Source organism: Mastomys coucha, unplaced genomic scaffold (genome assembly GCF_008632895.1).
Source record: "Mastomys coucha isolate ucsf_1 unplaced genomic scaffold, UCSF_Mcou_1 pScaffold21, whole genome shotgun sequence".
Classification (NCBI taxonomy): domain Eukaryota; kingdom Metazoa; phylum Chordata; class Mammalia; order Rodentia; family Muridae; genus Mastomys; species Mastomys coucha.
In genome coordinates, this window is record NW_022196904.1 from 153,076,215 (window position 1) to 153,098,143 (window position 21,929).

At 42.3% G+C, this 21,929-nt stretch overlaps 1 protein-coding gene across 5 annotated transcripts in view; it reads left to right on the forward strand.

Moving 5' to 3' along the window:
* The window catches only part of Cemip2 (cell migration inducing hyaluronidase 2), an 80,028-nt gene that overhangs the window by 9,005 nt on the left and 49,094 nt on the right, over positions 1-21,929 (forward strand). For all 5 annotated transcript variants that reach the window (XM_031389925.1, XM_031389920.1, XM_031389922.1 and 2 more), the window contains 4 exons: positions 7,495-7,837; positions 12,299-12,439; positions 12,845-13,406; positions 16,609-16,778. In XM_031389925.1, the coding sequence (XP_031245785.1) occupies positions 7,507-7,837; positions 12,299-12,439; positions 12,845-13,406; positions 16,609-16,778 (1,204 nt within the window). In that variant the 5' untranslated portion in view covers positions 7,495-7,506. The remainder of the gene's footprint in view (positions 1-7,494; positions 7,838-12,298; positions 12,440-12,844; positions 13,407-16,608; positions 16,779-21,929) is intronic.

A 21,929-nucleotide genomic window follows, 5' to 3' on the forward strand; every position in this document is an offset into this window, starting at 1 on the left:
AGGTGTGGGTAAGAATCTGGTTCATTGGCTGTGATAATTTGGAAAAGCATTCATCTCAGAGAAAGAGTGAAAAGCTGACTGGTTAGCCCCTGCCTGAGGCAGGTGACTGTTTTCTATGTGTGGCAGTGGCAGAAAGCTCTTCCTTACTATAAGGGTCCAGGTAGACTGCCATCCCCTATATTTAGGGGGAATTTTTTGTTTTGAGATCTCTTTCTTTGTTTTAATTACAGTTTGATTAGGTGGCATTGAGTACACGTGACTGAATCCAATTTGGTTTGGTCTGGTCTCTTGGTCCTATTGCAGGAGCTCATTGTAGAGGAATGCCAATCATAAGTGACAGTTCCACAGTACTTTCCCCCCACTCCCCCACTCCCCACCCCCCCAGCCTGTGTGCTCTGCTTCCTTTTGCTTTTATTTCTGCTTGGGCCTGGCCTGAGTGGTGTTAGCTGTTGGCTGCTGCCTCTGCCCCTCAGGCTATAGATAGGCAGTGTTTCTCCTAACTCTGGTGTGATGGATACCTTTGGTTTCTTTCAGCTGTTGAGGACTTAGAGTTCCACCCACTGCTTCCTGTGGACTTGGTTAGCAGAGTTAAAACAGCAGCACTCTTCAGACTATATATTGCCAGACATACACCCCATACAATGTCAAGGACAGGAACATAAAAATTAATTCAAATGCTTAAAAGCCACTTACCTAAGAATAATAGAAATAGTCACTTGACTGGCTTTTGGTCTTAGACATTTGTAAATATCCTGATTTTGTTTTTTGAGAGACAGGGTTTCTCTGTATAGCCTTGGCTGTCTGAAACTCACTCTGTAGACCGGGGCTGGCCAAGAACTCAGAGGTCCACCTGCCTCTGCTTCCCAAGTGCTGGGAGTTAAAGGTATGTGACCCCACTGCCTGGCTAATAATTCATTTCTTAATCCCTATCCTTTCCTATGTTGGGGGAGGTTTGTATTTAGGGCTTATCTGTTCTTGTACCTGGTACGTGCTGCTTCATGAAAGCAAAACGGATTTAACATAAGTAAAGTAGTTGCAGTAAAGTCAGCCAAGATTTCAAAGCCAGACAGGTGCAGGGAATGTGACAGCCCCTGAAGATGAGACTGAAAGGAAACATAGGCTTGGTGTCCTGATGGAGGGTGTGCCTTGTAGTGACAGGGTGCACAGGCTTTAGGGCTTTCATTTCCCTGAGGGCATGCTTATTCAAATCTCAGTTCTGAATGAAAGGGCCTGGTGCTTTCTCAACCTACTGTTTGCTCCCGTAGCCATTGTATGTACAGACATGGGATTCATGCTGAATTCTGCACAGAGGTTATTTTAGGAAAACACATATTGTATGCTTTGGGGATACAAATTTTTCCCTAAAACACACAAGCACAGGCACACACACACACACACACACACACACACACACACACACACAATTTCCCAACCTTTCTTTGCCTCACAGAAATCTATATGTGTTTAAGTACACAATTTACTTGACACTGATCACATTTAAATATATCCTTGAAAGTTTGAAATCTTAAAGGGCCTACAAAAGTCCCTAGGTGTTAAGGTTATTCTCTCCCCACCCCTTTTTTCCCCCTGTTTTTCGAGACAGGGTTTCTCTGTGTAACCCTGGCTGTCCTGGAACTCACTCTGTAGACCAGGCTAGCCTCGAACTCAGAAATCCGCCTGTCTCTGCCTCCCAAGTGCTGGGACTAAAGGCGTGTGCCACCACTGTCCGGCTAAGGTTATTTCTCATCGAGCTGTTTTGTGTGTTCAAGGCCCTGCACATTCTTTAGTAGCAGACACAATCTCTATGTAAGGAACAACTATGAGACACTTAACATTATCTCTTTGAGCCTAACCAAACTACCAGCCTGAAAGTCACTTTGTTATTCTTGGTTGGGTCTCTCTCTAAATAAACTCTTAATAGAAAATTTAAAGCAGCTAGGAGCTAATAGTTTGATTGGGTCAGGAGTTCAGATATATTATTTTTTGTATTCTGCGTTTTTATAGTTTGTGTATCCTCCCTTTTTATCTGGAATATTTTACTTTTTATTGCATGTTTTTACTTTTTAGATATACTAATGATCACATTGTAAAGATTTTCTAAGGTCATAACAGAAGAGAAAGTTAGCTTAGCCAAATTTTAACTAGTTGGACAGAAATTCTTAGAAGCAAAGATTGTTTGTTGTTCCTTCAAAAATTACCACCTTGCTAAGAAGTCTTTGATTAGATTATGCTGATATATTGACTGTTTCTACTAGCCTGAATTTGTCATTTAAAAATAGATCCTCATATGAAAGTATATAAACAAAGCACTCTTACTGAGTGTTCTGTATGATCGGGAGCTGTGTGTGTCTGATGAAGCACAGTGGGAGCCTCTGCGAGGGTGGTGGGTCTGACTCATTACCTTCAGAAGGGGACTGAGTGTCCTCCATCACTCTGTAAGTAATAAACACCTGTGGTGTGCATCTGGTGTCTCCATATACAGGGGACTCTCCCTCTCATCCGGCACATCATTTTATGCCAGCAATATAGAGGGAAAGTTTCCCATTATTCTGTGAAAGGGTAAGGTTAGCCAGGCAGTTTGCTACCTTCTCTGTAGGATTCCTGCTTGCAGATGTGACTCAGCCTATCAGTCAGCAGAATGCAGGCTAGAACTGTATTTTATAATAGGATGAGAGTTCAATTCCCAATGCCCACATCTGTCTATAACTCACTCTAGTTCCAGGAAATCTGTCCTCACACAGATGTACATACAGGCAAAACACCAATGAACATCAAATAAAAATAAATTTAAAAACCATTGAAGGCATAAATGAAAAAAATTCCTGTGGGGTTGGGTGGGGAGAAAGGGTGTGGAGAAGAGCAGCCTGGCGAGAGAAAGAGAGAGAGAGAGAGAGAGAGAGAGAGAGAGAGAGAGAGAGAGAGAGAGAGAGAGAGAGAGAGGGGTGAGGAAAGAAAACCAGAAATCTGTAGTTTAACAGATTCTTTGGGACTATAATTGACACAAAATTAGACAGAGTTTCACCCACTTTGTTTTCCTTCCATTATGTGTGTGCATGTGTATAAATACAGAGTAAATACATGCCCTATTATACTTGGAACACACACACACACACACACACACACACACACACACACACACCACCTCTCCCAGGATTTATGATAAATTCCTTTGCAGGAATTTGGACTCTGACTACAGCAACCACTTATTGAGCACCTCCTGTCTATAAGGTCCTGTGTAAACACCAAGGGGAGACAGATGGATAATTAAAAAAAGTCAATCAAGCATAAGGGTCAAAACAAGGCTTTAAACAGTATAGGAAGAGCCAACACAATGGGAACTTAGATACTGTTGAGCTAGCCTCTTAGACAATAGTCCTTTTCTAAGCCCCACTCCTTCTTAAAGGTTAAAACTCACAACTCCCTTTAACATTATCATCATTAGAAATAATTGCTTTCTGTGATAATTGGCTGTACTTACACCCAAGCTAATTTGTGGCTCTTTATCAGCTATATGTGCTCCCCCAGCCTTGCTATTATTTGGGGCGTGCGTATGCCTGTTTCCCAAGAAAAGTATTTTATTTAAATTACAGTGAGGTTTTAGGGTTGTTGTTTGGGGGGGGTGAGGAGGGATTGAAAATTGAAAAGAAAATTACATATTGCATACTTCTTTGAATGCTTATTTTTCCTACTATTTATCAGCATTTGTAAGTCAGTCTTAGGAATTGCCTTAGTTATCTGCCTTAAATATTTACTTATATTGCTCATGTAAGTATTTCTAATTATTTGCTTGTTTGGTTTATAACCAAGTCTGTTGAGCTGATATTTTTATGTCACCAGGTATATACTCGTAAGATAATTGTTTCAGGGGGCTGGAGAGATGGCTCAGTGTTTTAAGAGCATCGACTATTCTTCCAGGGGACCTGGGTTCAATTCCCAGCACCCACATGGCAGCTCACAACTACCTGTAACTCCAAGATGTGATATCTTCCCATAGTCATACACGCAGGCAAAATACCAGCGCACATACAATAAAAATAAGTAATTAAAAAAAAAAGGTAATTGTTTCAAGGATTTCTGAAATAGAATCAAACATTAAAAATTAAGCTTTAAAAATCGTAGAATGTTTTTCCGATCTCTACATGGATGACTTGGGTATTCCCATTGTGGATGGCTTGTTTATTTCAGGGACAGTGCCATGCCATATTAGTCTTTAAAATATATATAAAATGTGGATGAGCTCATTCTTTGTAATCTGATTTTCACTACAAGAGTGACCTTTAAATAGTGACTGGTGATGTCGGCTCACACCATTAAACTGAAACATGAGCCCCCAGTGAAATCCAGATGGTGCCTGATGATGCTCACACTGAAGCTGGAACACTGGAGGGAACACCAGTGCCTTCCGCTGCTAGATTTTCAGGCTTTAAGCAGCTATTGTTGAGAGCTTGGAGGCTGAATAAAATGGTGGCGGTATTTCCTGGGTGAATGTTACCTTTTCTTCCGAACAAAGGATTTCAGCTGAATTTGGAAGCTAGATTTCTTGATGCTGCACGCTTTTGTCTGACCCTCATGGTTTCTGCCGCAGCCCTCTAATGACCCTCTCTAATGGTGTGAGCGCTGCTGCTTTCTGAATTTGTGACATCTTTTTTTTCATGAATAATTTAAATCTCTAAGTGGCAATCGATATTTTTTAAAGTAATGTATTCATAGTGCCACCTCTAAAGTAAATCCACTAATGTTAAATGTTAAAGGAAACCCGAAGGGGGCATGTGTCTGGTTTACAGTTTTAACAATTTTCATGCATTGAAAATAAGTTATTTTTTTGTATTGTTTATCCTAAAATATCGTGGAAGTACTATTTTATTTTCAAGGACAAGAGCAGTGGCTTGTAGAATCTGTAGTTTTCAGCCAGTAGTCTAATGGGTTCAGAAGGACTCATTTTTGGCAGATGCCTTCTAAATTTTCATGTTAAGTTGCCATTTTGTGACATTGAGGACATGTTATTGTTATTTTCAGTGGATTGGTGATTCCCTGGAGCCTCTCTGCTTTTCATTTTTCTGTGTGTGGCTACATCTGGTGTGACACATTATCTCCCGAAAAGGCCCTTCAGTCTGATGAATAACACCAGCCCTTCTCACCCTGAGACAATGAAACAGACAGATTGCAGCTCAAGGGGCAGCCCCCCTTCCACTGCAGATCATGACAGTTGTGTCCCCTCCCAGTGAGCCTGGCCCCAGGAACATCCCTTCTTTCCCTTTCTTTGTTAATGGACAGCTTTTCTTTGTCACCCTCTCGGCTGTGCCCATTGTTTGGGCCTGCTCCTTGGCACACAGAGCAGTTTTCCTCAATAGCACCTTGGATGGTGGTGTTTTTCTTTGTCTGAAGTGTAAACTTCATTTAAACAATGACCTCGAGCTTCATCTACATGGTGGCTTTTATTCATATATTAGGCCTCATGGATCTAGTCATTTTGACAGACAAACCAACTCAAGACAATGGTCTTTGCCTCACGTAAACTCATGATCAATTCCTTAGACTGTCTCTTTGGTCCCCATTCATCTCCATGTCATTTGGGTCCTGGAAGTACTTATTTGTGAACCAGTTTATGTTTAATGGGTTTGCTGATTGTTTAGAGCGATTTGGAGGCTCACTGTACTACTGGATTCTTGTTTTTTATTTGGTAGCAGACCAAATTTACTGTGAGGGTGTTAGATAAAGTCAGGTGGCATGGGACGCTCTGGCTGTTAAGGACGAGATAGAATGGACGTCATGTTTTCTGAAGCTGTTGAGTGCATCATAGTTATAAACAGTCATTGTAGTAAGGCATTATGATAGAGCTAGCTGGCTCGTCCCTCCCTCCCTCCTCCCCTTCTTTATTCTTTCTCTATCCTCTCCCTACTAAATCAACAGTTTCATTCAAAACTTGTTCTTCCTAGTGCTGACTATGATGGACATAAAGAGGAGGAGGACCTTTGTGTGTATCATTTTTTCTTAGCTAAAAAGAATCACGTATCATTAGTCCAGTGGACTTATTCATGGAAAATTCCAGAGATTAACATACTGTCTGAGGCCTGTTAGGTTGTGATTATGCCTTTGAAAAATTTGGCCTGTTAAGAGCCCAAATTTTAGTTTAAAAGAATCATTGGAACTTTGACTATTTTAGGATTTAAAGAAAAGAAAAACTCTTTAGAGTCTTTTCTACCTTCATGCTTGGCTGGTTTTGGAGATGGGTGGGAAGACACAGCCTACTGTAGTTCATGTTGGCTTTGAACTTGCTGTATGGCTGTGGTTAGCACTGGAGTCCTGATCCACCTGCCTCCATCTTTCAAATGCTGGATTATAGGCATACACCACCATACCAGGCTAAACGTTCATACTGAGTGCATTCGGAGTCTGTAACGTAAGGGGAGGTTATGGGAAGGAACAGGTAAACTGCTTAACCAAACCACGAGATAGCCCCAGTCAGGGAACTGAGCATCCAGACTTGAATGCCTATTTGTTGGAACTTCCTAGGGCATCTGCTGGGTTCTCATGGGATACACAGACTTGTAATTTCAGTTTGAAGAGGGTTATGAGGCTCAAAGTGTGATCACTGGCTTCCAGTTTCACCAGAGTGTGTTTTATAGACACGTATTTTTGTTTTATTCTTGAGATTATGATGTAATTACATCATTGGCCCCTTCCTTTCAAAGCATGTTTTAAAAACATGTAAATCTGGAGTCCTGAAGTAGTTGGGCCTGAACCACATAAGAAAGTGTCCAGGAATCTCCATTTCTAACAGGCTTTTTTAGTGTTTATTATCTATTCTGAAAATTCCGAACAGTTGGCGGGAGCAGGTGGCTCCAGGTGTTCATTAGATTCCCTTGGGAACCCAGCCCCACCGCCCTAACTGAATTGTTCTAGGGTGTGGCCCTGGGCGACTGTGCCCAGGATTCGATTAAGTGCTCTACAGTGGAGACGTGTGGTCCTTAGAGGACAACCTAGCACTGAAGATTTAGTACCCAGTTACTAAATTGGGATATAACTGACTTGGTGTTTTCAGTCAGTGTCAGGCTGAGGTGAGAATGGAGACGTTTGCTAATGGTGTGGAGCTACTGCTCAGGGCATTGAAGAATTCCTGAAAAAGGATGGTGCTGATGATCATACAACATTATGAATATATTTAATGTCACTGGATTAAAAAATAAGACAATTTATGCATGTCTTCTTACAGTACATGTTTGACAGCTCAAGCGTGGCTTAATGGTAAAGAGTGCTTGCCTCAAATATACAAGGTACTTGATCCCCAGCACTGAAAACGTTTTTCAATAAGCTGGGATCTTGGCTCTAATCCCAGTATTTGAGAGGCTGAGGCAGGAGCATTGTCATGCCTTTGAGGCTAGCCTGGGTTATATAGTAAGTTCTAACCCAGCTTGGTCTATAGGGCCTGTCTCAAAACAAAGTTTGAATGCAGCTACAGTGTACACATTCCAAACCTTCTTTTGCTTTTCACAGTGACAGGGTATCATGTATGCTGCTGGTTCCAGGGGGCACTCCCCTGCTTTCCTGCAACCTCAGAACGGAAACAGCCACCGGTCACCGGGTTACGTTCCCGGGAAGGTGGTTCCCTTACGTCCCGCTCCTCCTCCAAAGAACCACGCTTCAGCCAAACTGACCTCCAGGAGCCAAGAAGCCCCAGCAACCTTTGCTTTCTCCCCGGAGGAGCAGCGAACTCCGAGGGAGAACCGAAAGCAGAAGAGACACAAGAACACCTTCATCTGCTTTGCTATAACCAGCTTCTCGTTTTTTGTGGCGCTTGCAGTCATTTTGGGAATATCCTCAAAATATGCTCCAGATGGTATGTGCTCCTGCATGTGAATGTGAATGACGTATGTGTGTGTGCATATAGAGCATAGTTCAGAAGCAGAGCTAAGGGGAGGAGGCCGTAGCGCACTTTAAGGAGAAAGGCCTTTTGCTGCCGAGGCTAGCTGTCCCTACCTAATGCACACGTAGGGTGTCGTGTGACTTCTTAGAGTGAGAGCAGTTGTTTGAGGAATCTGTGGGAAATTGTAAACGAGAAGGCTTGTCTTTTTTACTGTTTTTTCCCCACCACTGTGTCTCAGGGCTCAAGTTGTTCTTGGAGCGTCTCTTTAAATGTTCTTTACAAATTCCCATGGGAGTGTGGGATTGTACTTCGTGGGAGCTGTGAGTTTTGGATCACAAAAAGTTTCCTTGGTTATCCATATAGTGATAAAACGGATAAAAGAAGATCATGTTTAGTGCTTTGAAACAGGTGTGATAAACAGTACAAAAAGTTGTTAATACTATTGAGTTATGGAATGCATCCTTAAACTTGCTTTCCAGGTGTATGAGTTGATACATTTGTCCAGTCTACCCATTCTGTTCATGGCTGAAGATCACGTAGGGAACTTTGATCTCTTAAGTGATATTTGCTTATCAAGAAACCAGGCCAGAAACATAATGATCACTGCTGAGGAGATAACTCAGTTGGTGAGGAGCCAAATTTAGTTCCCACAACCTTTGTGGGGTTCATCACAGCCACCCGGAACTCTAGGATCTCTAACACCCTCTTCTGCCTCCCTTGGACACAGCTGCCATGCATTCACAAACAGATCCGAGTAAAAATTTAAAAAAGGATCTTTAAAAAGAAGACAAAACCAAAACTGGGTGCAGTGGCATGTGCTAGTAATCCCAGTGCTGGGAAGGTGCGACCGGGAGGACTCCTGAGTCTGAGCAGAGCGAGCCTAGCCTGACTGAGGACTGACTGACTCTCTGGGTGGCTCTCTTGTCTCCACATGCATGGGTTACTCACTTCCCACTCTTCAGAAAAACACACACACACACACACACACACACACACACACACACACACACACACACACGCACACACGCACGCACGCATGTGTATACTCATGGAGGGAGAGAGGGAGTAATGACAGAATGAGGGAGGGAGAGAGAGAGTGAATATGTCTCTCTCTCTCTCTCTCTGTGTGTGTGTGTGTGTGTGTGTGTGTGTGTGTGTATGTGTTGGAGAAACTTGTTACCTGTCAGCTTCAATATGTTTTCAGCCAACAGTAGCTTTATAGAAGTGCCTGTGGAACATTCTAAATAACTCAGAGTCCCTGGGGCAGTAGATGTAGAGGACTATCCATTATCACAACACGAGCTGAGAACCTCTTTGTCTTCTGTCTTTTTTTGAACAAAGTCTATGACAGATTTCTAAGTAGACATCTCCTTAACTGCATATAATAGTGTAGCCGTTGAGGCCCCTTGCCCTTTATAAAACTTTCAAGCATTATTTTATTTTGGTTTTCAGGGTACTTTAAAGGTTTTATAAATTATAAGGTCCCAGAGGAAGTAGTTACTAACATTTCTAAGAGAATACACAGGAGTAAGAGAGATGAGCCTGTCTACATCTTTGTTGACTGAGCCAGTTGGCTACACCATGAATTTATTTGATTTCCCTTACATGGTGAGCTGAATTTCTATTCCTAGTTCCAAACATAATAACCAAGTTCTGATTCACATTTTCCAAATAATCTTCAGGAGAGGGAAGCCAGACTAGTGGGAAATCAGAACTGAAGTCTGTGGCTTTCCTTGGAATTTTCTCAGTCCATCTGAATCACAGGGCTGCAGATATGGTGCCTTCAGTTGGTGTTCTTCAGTTTCACATTTGGACAGACAAATGATCTATGGAAGCGTCTCGTGTGCTGAAATGTTTTATGGTCAGTCTCACTATGGTTTTTGCTATTACAAATGTGCTTACTCTACAGTTGGGCTAGCCTGGAAGATGGGGCTGGCAGAGTAGTTTTTTTTTTTTTTTTTTAATCAACATCATACATTTTCTGCACATTATATATTTTCTCATTTAAGTATATTTTACTGGAAGGAACCATGATATATATACATATGTGTATATATGTATATATATGCATGTGTGTATGTGTGTGTGTGTGTATGTGTGAGTGTGTGTGTATGTGTGTGTTTGGGGGTGATGGTTCTAATGAAGTATGCTCTCTAGGAATTGATTTCAAACAATTAAGAGAATACACATAACTATTACAGTAGACTTCATGTCTCCACAGACTGGAATTCCTTCTTAATAGCTTATGACACGATGGTACACACATTTGCTTCTTATTTAACGCTATGGAGAATTCCACCTGTTATGTTTATGAAAGCATTGGAAGCTGGAAGAAAAGTCATTTTATTTTTGGTAGTACTAGGGATTGAACCCTGAGCTTTATACTAAGCAAGATTTTGCCAGTGAGGCACACTGCTGGGCCCAAGGGTACCGCCTTCAGTATAATGATAATGATCACTAAATAATGTGAAGAGTTACATACTCATTCTGAATCTGGTGTGAGAAGAACAATCCCGTCAAACAGATGCCAAGGCCTTAGTGACACTGGCTTGGTTCTAGTTGCTCCCACTTCACAGTGGTAACATAAGCTACTTAGGTGCTTAGAAGGAGGAAGGTGATGACACTGGGTGTACAGGTTCAAAATGCAAATTTTGAATGCTCTTCTCCTTTACCAGTACTCTACTGTCACACAGGAGCCTTCAACCAAAACACAGTGTATCTTCTCGTTGTCCTAAGCATATGCCACTCATTCCGTAATTTAAATACAGATGCCCAATTTAAACATAGGTGACGTGAGTAACACTTGGAGCAGGATGGGGGACATTCATATATTTCTTCTATTCTTTCTAAAATACGTATTTTTATTGTTTTCATGAATGTGTATGTATGTGTTTGTGTATCAGTGTGAGTGCATGCCACCTGTGTGGATTGATGACAGAGACTAGTAGAGGATATTGGATCCCTTGGAACTGTGGTTACAGGTACTTGAGAGCTAGATGAGGTGGTGGGAACCACATTCAGGTCCTTTGTAAGAGCTCTTAGTGACACTGTTCTGTCTCCAGCCCCAACATTTCTTGTATTCTTCTCTTCTCTTCATGCTCCTCTGATTTAAATACTGTCCGTCCTTTGGCCTCTGATTCTGTGAAGCATCCTCAGTAACTCCAGCTTTCTCTTCCTTTGTCTGAAGATACTTGCACCTAAATTAAGGACCACATAATTTATCATTTAATTATTCATATGCGATGGCTTTTTTTTTCCCTCCAGGCTACTTTATAGACTTGAAGGAATATGTCCCATCCATCCCCCCATCCCCTACCCTCCATCCTGTCTATTTTACGAAAATTCATAGCATCTTTTACAGAGTGTACAAATGACCTTTGACAAATTTGAGTTATTAGTAGATCAAAAGTGAAGCTGTGATTTTTCTTTCCCCTATAAATATTTCAAATACATACACAAACAGCTGTCATTTTATTATCTACTATTCAAGAGACAAGTTACAATTCTGTTAAAGGGAGATTGCAAATAACAGACTTCAGTTCTTCAGGAGGCACTTCCATGACACTCAGCTTGCTAAGCAATGTTTGTGGTGGCTTCTCTACTCTTAATTTCCTCATCTCTAAAAACGAGAAGTCCTGCCTTTGGCCTCTTGCATTCTGCAGTTGTTTCTGCAGTTGGGAAAGTGTGCCAGTGGCGAAAGAGGCGCTGCTCCTGCCTTCTTTCTGCTTCATTGTGTTTGGGACGGAACTTGTGGATATATAATGTTAGAAACTTCTACAATTTCTGTTTCTATTAGTCAAAGTGTTGAGAGAGAGAGAGAGAGAGAGAGAGAGAGAGAGAGAGAGAGAGAGAGAGAGAGACAGACAGACAGACAGACAGACAGACAGAGGGGGGGAATGAATATGGTAATCAAATCCAGGACCTCAGGCATGATAAGCTGGTACTATACTAGTGAGCTACATTGTCAGCCTATTATTTTCCTTTTAAAAACTTCTTTATAGTGTGGTTCCAAGAGAAATTGATAATTACTGTTTTTATTCCCAAAGTGGATAGTCAGGGCAATTTCATTTTTATCTTGTGAAGTTTGACCTGAACCAGGTGCTGATGATTTAATTTTTTTGCTAGTATTTATTTTTAATTTTAAAATATTTAAAAATATTTTTAATATTTAATATAATACTTAATGTTTAACATGATAGTTAACATAAATATTATAATATATTCAGTATATTTATTTTAAAGATCTATTGAAGTAAAAAATTGATACCTCTCATGTTTGTGAAGGGGTACCATTCCAGGGGCAGGAAATCCCTGTGTCCCCGTCTTCCATGCAGATCTGTGTTCAGTGACAGTGATTCTTGGACTTGGCCAGTCTCCTGGTTTTCTTGCACTTTGTTGGCTTGTATTCTATATCCAGGTTGTGCTGTTTTGTAGAGAATTGTCCAGATCAAAACCCTCGTCTCAGGAACTGGGATCCAGGACAAGATTCTTCGAAACACATTGTTATCAAGGAGGGGGATATGTTCCGCCTGACCTCAGATGCGACAGTGAATTCTATAGTCATTCAGGATGGAGGTAGGTAATAGCCCCTGTCTGTGGGTGCCACACGGATGCTCTGGAATGTGGGGGACATTGCTGTTCCCCATATAGAATACCTGTATGCTCAAGAAAGGCATGAGGCAAAGAAAGGGATGCCCGATTCTTTTCTCATTGCTGGGATTAAGTGTTTTACAGAGTGGCTTAAGGGAACAGTTTATTTTGACCAGAGTTCCAGAGAGAACAGTCCGCAGTGGCAGAGGAAGCATGGACACTGGTGTGTCTTCCTCTGAGGAGCTTGCAGCTGGGCACATCATAGTGGCAGCCAGGTAGCAGCTGGGATTGGAACCAGGGGGCCTGTCACCCTTACGGGCTATTCCCAGGGACCCACGTCTGCTAACTAGAACACAGTTCCAAAGGTTTAAGTAGTGTTGTTCTTTGCAGGACTGCTTGTGTTTGGGGATGATAAAGACGGATCCAAGAATATAACTTTGAGGACTCGATACATCCTGATCCAGGATGGTGGGGCGCTTCATATTGGAGCAGAAAAATGCCGCTATAGATCCAAAGCGACAATTACCTTGTATGGCAAGTCAGATGAACATGAAAGTATGCCAACATTTGGCAAGAAGTTTATTGGCGTGGAGGCTGGCGGGACACTGGAGTTACACGGGGCATGGAGGACATCATGGACAATGCTGGCCAGGACTCTGCATTCCTCAGGCTTGCCCTTTGGGTCATATGCCTTCGAAAAGGACTTTTCCCGGGGCCTTAATGTGAGGGTCATTGACCAAGACACAGCCAGAGTTTTAGAATACGAGAAGTTTGATACCCACGAGTATCACAATGAGAGCAGGAGACTTCAGGAGTTTTTGAGAGCTCAGGATCCTGGTCGGATTGTTGCTATTGCTGTTGGAGATTCAGCAGTCAAGAGCCTGTTACAGGGAACAATCCAGATGATCCAGGACCGGTTGGGAAGTAAGCTGATCCAAGGTCTGGGCTACAGGTAGGTAGACCTTGTTCTTCTTCTCCCAGCTCTGTGTTAGAGCCTATATCCTGTGAATGCAGAGAAGGCGAGCCAAGAACCTCAGGCAGCTGATGCTATTTTAGCCGGCTGCATGGCCACCCCACTAACAGTCTTTTACATTGGTGCATCAGATTGCTTCTTGTCTGAACCGTGGATTTAACTACTAGATGTACACAGAACATCTTGGCTGGGTTGATGAAGCCCTTTGTGAATTGTCTCTAAGGCCAGGAGAAAGCACAGAGATGTGGTTCTGCAAAAGAATGGACAGAGCGAAGATAATTTGCCTCTGAAGAGCCTTCCTCTCACTATTGTCTTCTGAGCCTAATGAAATAACTCATACTAGGCTAGGCTAATGGAGACACTGAGGAGCTGAAAGGTTAGGGCAGTGTTCCATGGAAAGCCTGTCATAAAAGCCCCGAGGGGTAGGCTTGCATGGGTTTCTTTTTTCCTTTTGGAATCTCTAGCATGCTAATTTGATTGGAATCCTTTACATGCTAGCTTGATTCCACTTGCTTTATTGGCTCAGGTCTGTTGAATTCTGGCGTAGGAGAGGCAGCCAAAAGTTGTAGAGCTAAGCTAATTGTTCTTACAGAAGTCACTTCTGCTTCTAGTTTCTCTGCTAATCAACTTTGATTTCCTAATGCTGTCTGCAGGCTGAGAGAAGTTACTGGCTCACCATTTAATTAAAACAAACAAACAAAAATAAAACAAAAGAAAGGAAGAAGAAAATAGAAACTCAACATTGTGATTCTGCTGAATATTCTTAGGATCATTGGAAAATGTCAGTAGTGACAGAACAGGACTTTACTGCACACTGAAATGACGCACTTAGATTTTCCTTTGGGGCACAATATTGTGTATAGATATTCCTGAAGATAATGTTAGCGAAGAAAAGGGGTCTATTATGATCTTGGATTGCTATTTATTTTTACGTCAGAATACAAGAAGGGAAAGCAACGGCCAAAAGCTGACATAGGGAAACAAGAGGCAGGCATCCCAGAGACAAGAGGCCTGCAGGAACTTGAGGACTGTGCTGTATCATAGCAAAGATAGACACAGGATACCATAGAGGCCAGAAGAGGGTGTCAGATCCTGTGGAGCTAGGTTCTGAGCCACCTCACTTAGGTGCAGGGTACTAAAAGCTGGTCCTCTGGAAGAGCAGCCAGTGCTATTAACTTCTCCTTAGCCCTGAACTGGCTGCCCCAACCCATGTCACCCTACCACCTCTTAAAGTTTCTAGTACTGTTCAGTAGCATCGTAGGCTGGAGAGCAAGCTTTCAATACGTGGGCCTTTGTGGGCACATTGTGGGCACATTGCGAGCATCTCCTTTGTTTCTTTCTAAATTCTCTTTAAAATATCACCACCCATTTAATGGAGACATAAGAGGGGTGTTCATCGCCTCTCACATTATCTCCAGTGCTCATTAACAGTCACCCCTTTGAGGACTGTTCAAGTGCATTGAAATTTCTTGCAAGTGGAGGCCGGAAGTAGGAGTGTTCTTGACATAGTGTTAATAGAACAGAACATTGTTTCACAGTTGCTGAGGCAGCTCTGGTCAGTAAAGGGGGCCTCTGACAGCCTTCCTCTTCTCTCTACTGGGAGATAATAGTTGAGACAGTCTTTGATCCTTTCTGCTGCATCAAGGGTTATAAACAGCCCTGACTGGTTCTCAGCCTCTAATCCTTGCAGGGGCAGCTGCGAGACTTGGAAGGCTGTATGTGGGCTTGCTTCAGTGAACTTTTATCTCTGAGTATCAAGCCATCTGTCTGGCAGAGATTACGTTTAGTATTTTTCCACCCCCTAGAGTAGGAAGTTCACATTTTTTCTTTTCATGTTTTGAACCAGGAGGTTTAAGGCAAATTTCCTGGCTTTTGTTGCTATATTTTTTTCTTTGACTAACTTTGGACACAAGCTTGGGCGAGCCCACTGGTATTTGTTATTGTGGAAGTCCGATGACACTTCTAAACACATTGCTTTCTGCAGGTAATTGTTTGTAAAATTGAAACTCTGTTGGATTGTAATTCTGTGGCTTTAAGGATGTTTAGAAACTTGTATCTCAGTGATTTTCAACCTTGCCAAATACACAGACATTAAAAATGCTAATGTCTAGGGTGTCTTGGGGTCAGGCTTTCAAAGGTTAGGACCCCAGTCACAAGAGTGATAATTACTACTGTTAACTGTGATCTCTAAATTAAAGAAGTGTGTGTGTGTGTGTGTGTGTGTGTGTGTGTGTGCCCTTGGACAACCTTTAGTGTCTCCCTCAATTGTTCTCCACCTCATTTTCTTGGGATAGCATCTTCCACTGAACCTGGAGCTCATAGATATACCTAGGCTAGCTAGCCAGTAAGCTATAGTGATCTGCCCATTGTCTGGTCCTCACAGATGTGTGCCACTGGACTGTGCCTTTTATGCTGGGAATCTGTACTCCGGTCTTTATGATTTTCCAAATCTCATAGTGTCGTTAGTAGCATCACTTAGCATCATTGGAGAATGTGCTAGACATGCAGATGCTTTGATCCTCTGACTCTCGAGCTGTGGTGGCAGGGGAGCAGGGAAGAGGTCTGGCTTAACAGTTCTTCCCTCCAGTCCTTCAGATGCTAAGGTTTGAGAGCCACCGCTCAACTCAGTGTTGAGTTATCTACCTGCACATTCAGGTACACAATGAGCTTTTCTAGTTTTCAGGCCATGAGTTCTGTCCCTAGTAACATAATGAAAACAACCAAACAAATGGAGAACTAGGTGTGATGACAGTCGCAGCAGCGTGGCTGCAAAGGCAAGAGGGTCAGGGCTGGGTTACTCAAGATCCTGTCTCAACAACAACAATAACCACCAGACTCTACAAGAGAGCACATGACAGTCATTGTAGGGGACTCAAGGATTTATAGCTAATTGGCATATGCTCGTGTGTGTGTCCAGGAACACCACGATTAATGGAAGCCCTAATCATCGCTGTTTCACCTGTGAGAGAGCGGGAAAAACAAGTTTCTGAAAATCAGGTGCATTTGCTTCTGTGCCCTCAGCTACTTTAGGGAAAGCCTAGAAGTGCAGCCTCATGGGAAAAGTGAAAGATGAAAGACAGATGTTCAACATCAGCCTCCCACCATATCCACCTGGGGGGGGGGTTGGGTCATTTCCATGACAAATAACAGCAAATATGTGCTTGCTGTTTCTTCCTTACAGGCAAGCCTGGGCCTTAGTTGGTGTCATTGATGGTGGAAGTTCTTCCTGCAATGAATCTGTGAGAAACTATGAAAATCACAGCACTGGCGGGAAGGCCCTGGCTCAAGGAGAATTCTATACCCTGGATGGTCAGAAGTTCTCTGTGATGGCCTACAGTGAATGGAGTCAAGGTAGGCAAAGGTCGTTTAAACTCGGTGAGATCCGTGGAAGTACTGTGACAGATGGCTGTACAGTATCACTCTGTCTGTCTGTTTGTCTTTGTGAATTTGTAAGCTAATTTCCCTACTAAACTTAAGTCTTGTAGACTCAAGAAATCTAGACTAGCTACTGATCTATTTTAGTTGACACAATGATATTTGGATTGTGTTCCTGATGTTGAGTCATAGTGTCTAATTAAGTAGGATGCTGGGCGATCTTGGTTGTCAGCTTGATGAGTTCTACAGTCACCTGTCTCCTGGGCATTCAAGAGGGTGAGGGATTATCTTGCAAGGTTAACTGAGGTGGGAAGACCTACCCACTGTGGGCGGCACCTTCCCTGTCCAGAATAAAAGGGAAAAAGTAAACTGAGTCCAGGATTCATCCCTCTCTTCTTTCTCCTTGTGGGTACAGTGTGACCAGCTGCTCCAAGCTCCTACTGCCTTGCGTTCCCCAAGGCTACGCATGATAGACTGTACCCTCAACCTATGAGGGAGCAAAAACCCTTCCTTAGGGTTATTACAGCAACAGGAAAGTAATTAACATAAGTAATAGAAACAGTTTCTTTTTTGGCATTGACCAGCCCAACTGATCTGCATGGTGTGCACTGATAGCATGATGATATGCTTAGACTCTTATGGTAGGCATGCCAGCAAATGCTGCCTTTGGCCACATGCAGAGGGAAAAAATCCCTACCTTGTTACTTAGTTGTGTCCTATATTGTCTCTGTCTCTCTGTCTCTGTCTCTCTCTCTCTCACACACACACACACACACACACACTTAGCATTGTGTTCCTGTATGTGCAGTACAGTTAGTTCGCCTATCAGGCAAGACCCAGGGATCAAACTCAGGCTATCAGCTTTGATGAAGAGTGATTTTTTTTTTCCTTCTACGCTGTCTTTCTAGCCCCTGAGTCTTTAAATTTTCTTCAGTACAAGTTTTTATTGTAATGTAATCCTTAACAAATTTTGTTTTTCTTTAGATAGACTCTCACTCTGTAGCCCAGGCTTGCCTACAACTCATTTTGTAGCCCTGGCTGCTATGATTTATTTGACTAGTGCTTAGCATTGGGTATTTAGGCAGTGTCTGATTCTGGGATTTCTTAATTTAACCTATTCGTTGCCAGGGCCTTTTTCCCCCATGAGCCATGGATTGGCTCCTTCCTATTGGTGTTTGTTCAACACCTGTCCTTTCCAAGCAAGTCTGATACCCACATTAATGTGATTTGAGCAAAATTAAGAGCTTTACTGTATCTGCAATTACCCAGGATTGCTCATCAGTGTAGCAAACCAGTTGTTTGTTAATTTGGATTGTTGTTGGCGGAATGCCTGGGATCCCATCCTGGTTCTTTTACTTCCCATTTGATTACAGGCTTGGGATTCACTTCCTAAACCTCAGTCTTCTCATCTGAAGAATGAGGATAAGAAGAGAAACACTAGCTAGGGATGTCACACGCATCAAATGTTTTCAGCATAGTGCATGTAGACACTGAAGATAGGCTAATGCTGCCACAAACATGACTTGGGTTATAATAAAATCTTTTGTATGATTGTGATTAAACACAATATTCTCCTTTCAAACAAATCAGTGAAGGGCTGGAGAGATAGCTCAGTGATTAAAGCACTGGTGTTTTTCCAGAGGACCCTGGTTCAGTTCCCGGCACCCACATGGCAAGGTACAACTGCCTGTAACTCCCGTTCCAGAGGATCAGATGCTCTCTTCTGGCCTGTGTGGGCACTGTATGCTCACGGCACACAGTCAGACCTGCAGGCAGAACACTCATACACATAAAATAAAAACAAATAAAATATTAAAGACAGAACTCAAATAAAAGGCATCTCTGAGATATGATAGGAAGGTTCCATGTGTCATTTCTAAGCAATGTGGGAGGCAAAGGAGAGGAAGTGGTGTCTGTGATGGATGGAGAAGCTGGTCAAGCCCTGCTTCCGACTCCCACAGTCCTGTCAGATACAGGTGCTCAGCCTCAGCACGAGTCCTAGCTGGAGTTTGGTCCGGAATGTGTTCAGTGGTCCTGACTCCAGGAAAGTTCCAGGCTGGGGGCGATGACAGCTGGGCTTTGAGTCAGCTTTTCCTGTGTGAGGACCTTCATTTCCACATCACACTGGCTGCTCACTTCATGGGAGAGGGGAACTCCTGCCTTCTGCCATGGGCTTCCTGCTTTCTGGAAGGGGTGGAAATTCTCAATCGGAAGCAGGAGACTGAACTTCCTTTCTTACTTGAGTGAGGGGTGGAGGGAGATTATCTTAGTAAGCAGGATTTTCTCCTAAACCTAGAGAAAACTGAGGAATTATTAAGCACTGAAGTGTCCACAAGGCCTTTCTGACTTTTTTTTTAAAGAGAAATTCTAATGTCCTTTTAAATAAAAAATTATTTATATAGTATCATATCTTGGGATAAAAGTATTGAAATTTAATGTGAAAAGATTGGATATTTCCTCATTGCTCCCATTTATAGAGTATTATATGTTTATAAAACCTCAAATTTGGGGTAATGATTTGTTGTCTTAGGATTCTGATGGCCTTTGTTCTTAAATTGCCTTTTCTATTTTTTTTGGAAGGTGGCTTGCAATTTCACTGTAAACAATAAAAATGTCTTATAAACAAAAATCTATTATAATTGCTGGAGTTATTTATGGTAGTAAATATGACTCTAAGAAACACACTAAGACCATACATAAAGCTTACTAGGTACTTCTGTGTGAGTTTGTGTTTGCATATATGTGTACACATATATTCTGTACAGAAAATATACAAGCAGGGCACACCAGTCTCCAGTAACAGACTCCATGACTTGGCCAGGTTAGGTTTTATCTGGCAATTAGTCGACTAAGTCTGTGAGTCATACATATTACTCCTGTTCCTTGCCTAAGTGTTCTGTCTGTTTACTTTCCCAACTTAAGTAGACATATTCTTCACTTGGGTTGAGTCAGTAGAATCTTGGGAAGTAGGATGATGCTGGAGAAGTATGTCTTCAACACAGGTCTTTGAAGAGGAGGGCTTCTCATGTCAGTTGCTTTTGTAAAGCAGCTGTCGTCTGTTCTCTTCACATTTCCCTGACATCAGCTTTTTGTTCCTGACTTCTTTTTATCCACAAATATTGTAGGAACAGTATGTGTTTCCACATTGATTTGAATGCAAAAAAAAAAAAAAACCCAACCAAACAAAAGTGTAAGTTAGAGACAAGCTGGATTATTGATCCAGTTCTTCTCTTGCTGAGTATGAACCAGCTTTGACTTTCACAGGCAATATTTGGAGAGACTTCCTTCATCACTTTTTTTATTGTTCTGATAAAACGCTATGGCGAAGGCACTTTTTAAAAGTGAAGCATTTACTCCGGGGCTCACTGTTTCAGAGGGTTAGAGTCCATGGCCGTCATGGTGAGCAGGCAGCGAGGCTGGAGCAGGAACTGACAGCTCACATCTTGATACAACCCCAAGGCAGAGAGAGCTGACTGGAAATAGCGTAGGCTTTTGAAACTTCAAAGTCTGTGACACATCTCCACACTCAGTCCTTCCCAAAGAGTTCTTAACATCTAGGATAGGAACTAAGTATTCAGATGTATGAGCACATAGGAGCCATTCTCAGTCAAACCACTCTACCACCTATCAACAGTCAGAACTTGCCATAATTTATAATGCATCGTCCTCCAAGAAGCTAAGGTAGACAGGTCACAATCATGCACTCATGTTACCGTCCAGCGGTAACCATAGGAAAGGGTTTTCTGGAAATATGGAGTCAGGAGAAAATTGACTCGCCATAATCATATCTTACCCACGTGGAAAGTCAAAATTAGACAGCACTCAAAAGGTGCTGTCACCCAGCCATCTTGCATTTAATAATCTCTTTGTTACAAGCCAACAGGTAGAATAGGTGAGGCAAAATCCCTCCCCCAAGTTCGTCAATCAGCAGCTTCTTATTCAGTCTTTGGAGGTGGGACTTCCGATGTAACTGGAACCAGGAACTAGGCGTGGCAAATAGCAGGAGGTGGGCAGAGAGGAGTGGTTAAAAGAAGCAGGCAGGGTCTGAAGAATCAGCCCTCAACCCAGGAGGATTACACACTCATAGGACACAGTGTATCAAAATGGTTAATATCTACTCAGCAGACACCAGTAACCTGCACCATGAAGAAGAGAAATCATAGTGAATATACAAGGGGTAGCTAGGTTGGTGCTGCCTTCACTGTTAACCCTTGCAAGGGTGAGCCTTTGCTTGGGCCCAGAGCGGAGGTTACTTAACGTCAGCAAGGATGTTGTGGAGGTCTTCTTGTGACCTCAGATTGAGGTGCTAGGGAGCCAAATCCAGGCACTGTCATGTGTGAGGCTGGTTTCTCCCAGCAATCTCCCAACATTTTATAAACACTTATGTAGTCATTTGTTTGGTGAACAAGACTGGAAACACATCCCAGTTAAAGAACGCAGAAGATGTTTGCCCTTCCACTGTTAGAACGGAGAGAGAAGAGGGAAGGTGACACACGTGAGAAGGCCAGCTTGTAGTGCACGGTGACTTTGCTGGTGCCTCGACCTTGGACCTTCCAGTCTCCAGGACTCTGAAAAATAGATTTCCATTATTTATAAATTCAAAAAGGAAATGCACGAAGACACAGAAATGAGGCATGTTTTGCAGTATACTTTCATTCCTAGCACAGAAATGGTCTGTACACTAAAATCCTGTCACTTCTGATGACTCGGACTAAATAAAGCCACTGGACATTTCTTTCAAACCTGTTCTGTGTCTGGCTACTTAAGTGTGATGTGTTCCTGGTACATACAAATATGGGGAAGGGCACAGTATTAGAGTCTTTCCACTGAGATGAAATAAGCAAAGGATGTCCACATTGCGAATCTTCAGAATTTTAAAGAATAGTTTACTGATGTAACAATTTGTATCATGCTTAGTAGTGTATGGGCTCTCTTTCTTTAGGGGCCAGAATCCCCTATTTTCTTATTTTTATCATTCAGAGACAAATGACTAGCACACGATTAGCTTTAGGAAAAGGATTGCTGAGTTGTATTTATTTTAGCTTTTTTTGATTTGTAAATCAGGTATGTGCATTTATAATTTATTTAAGAAAACACTTGTGTTCATGCCTGCTTGTTTATTTGTGC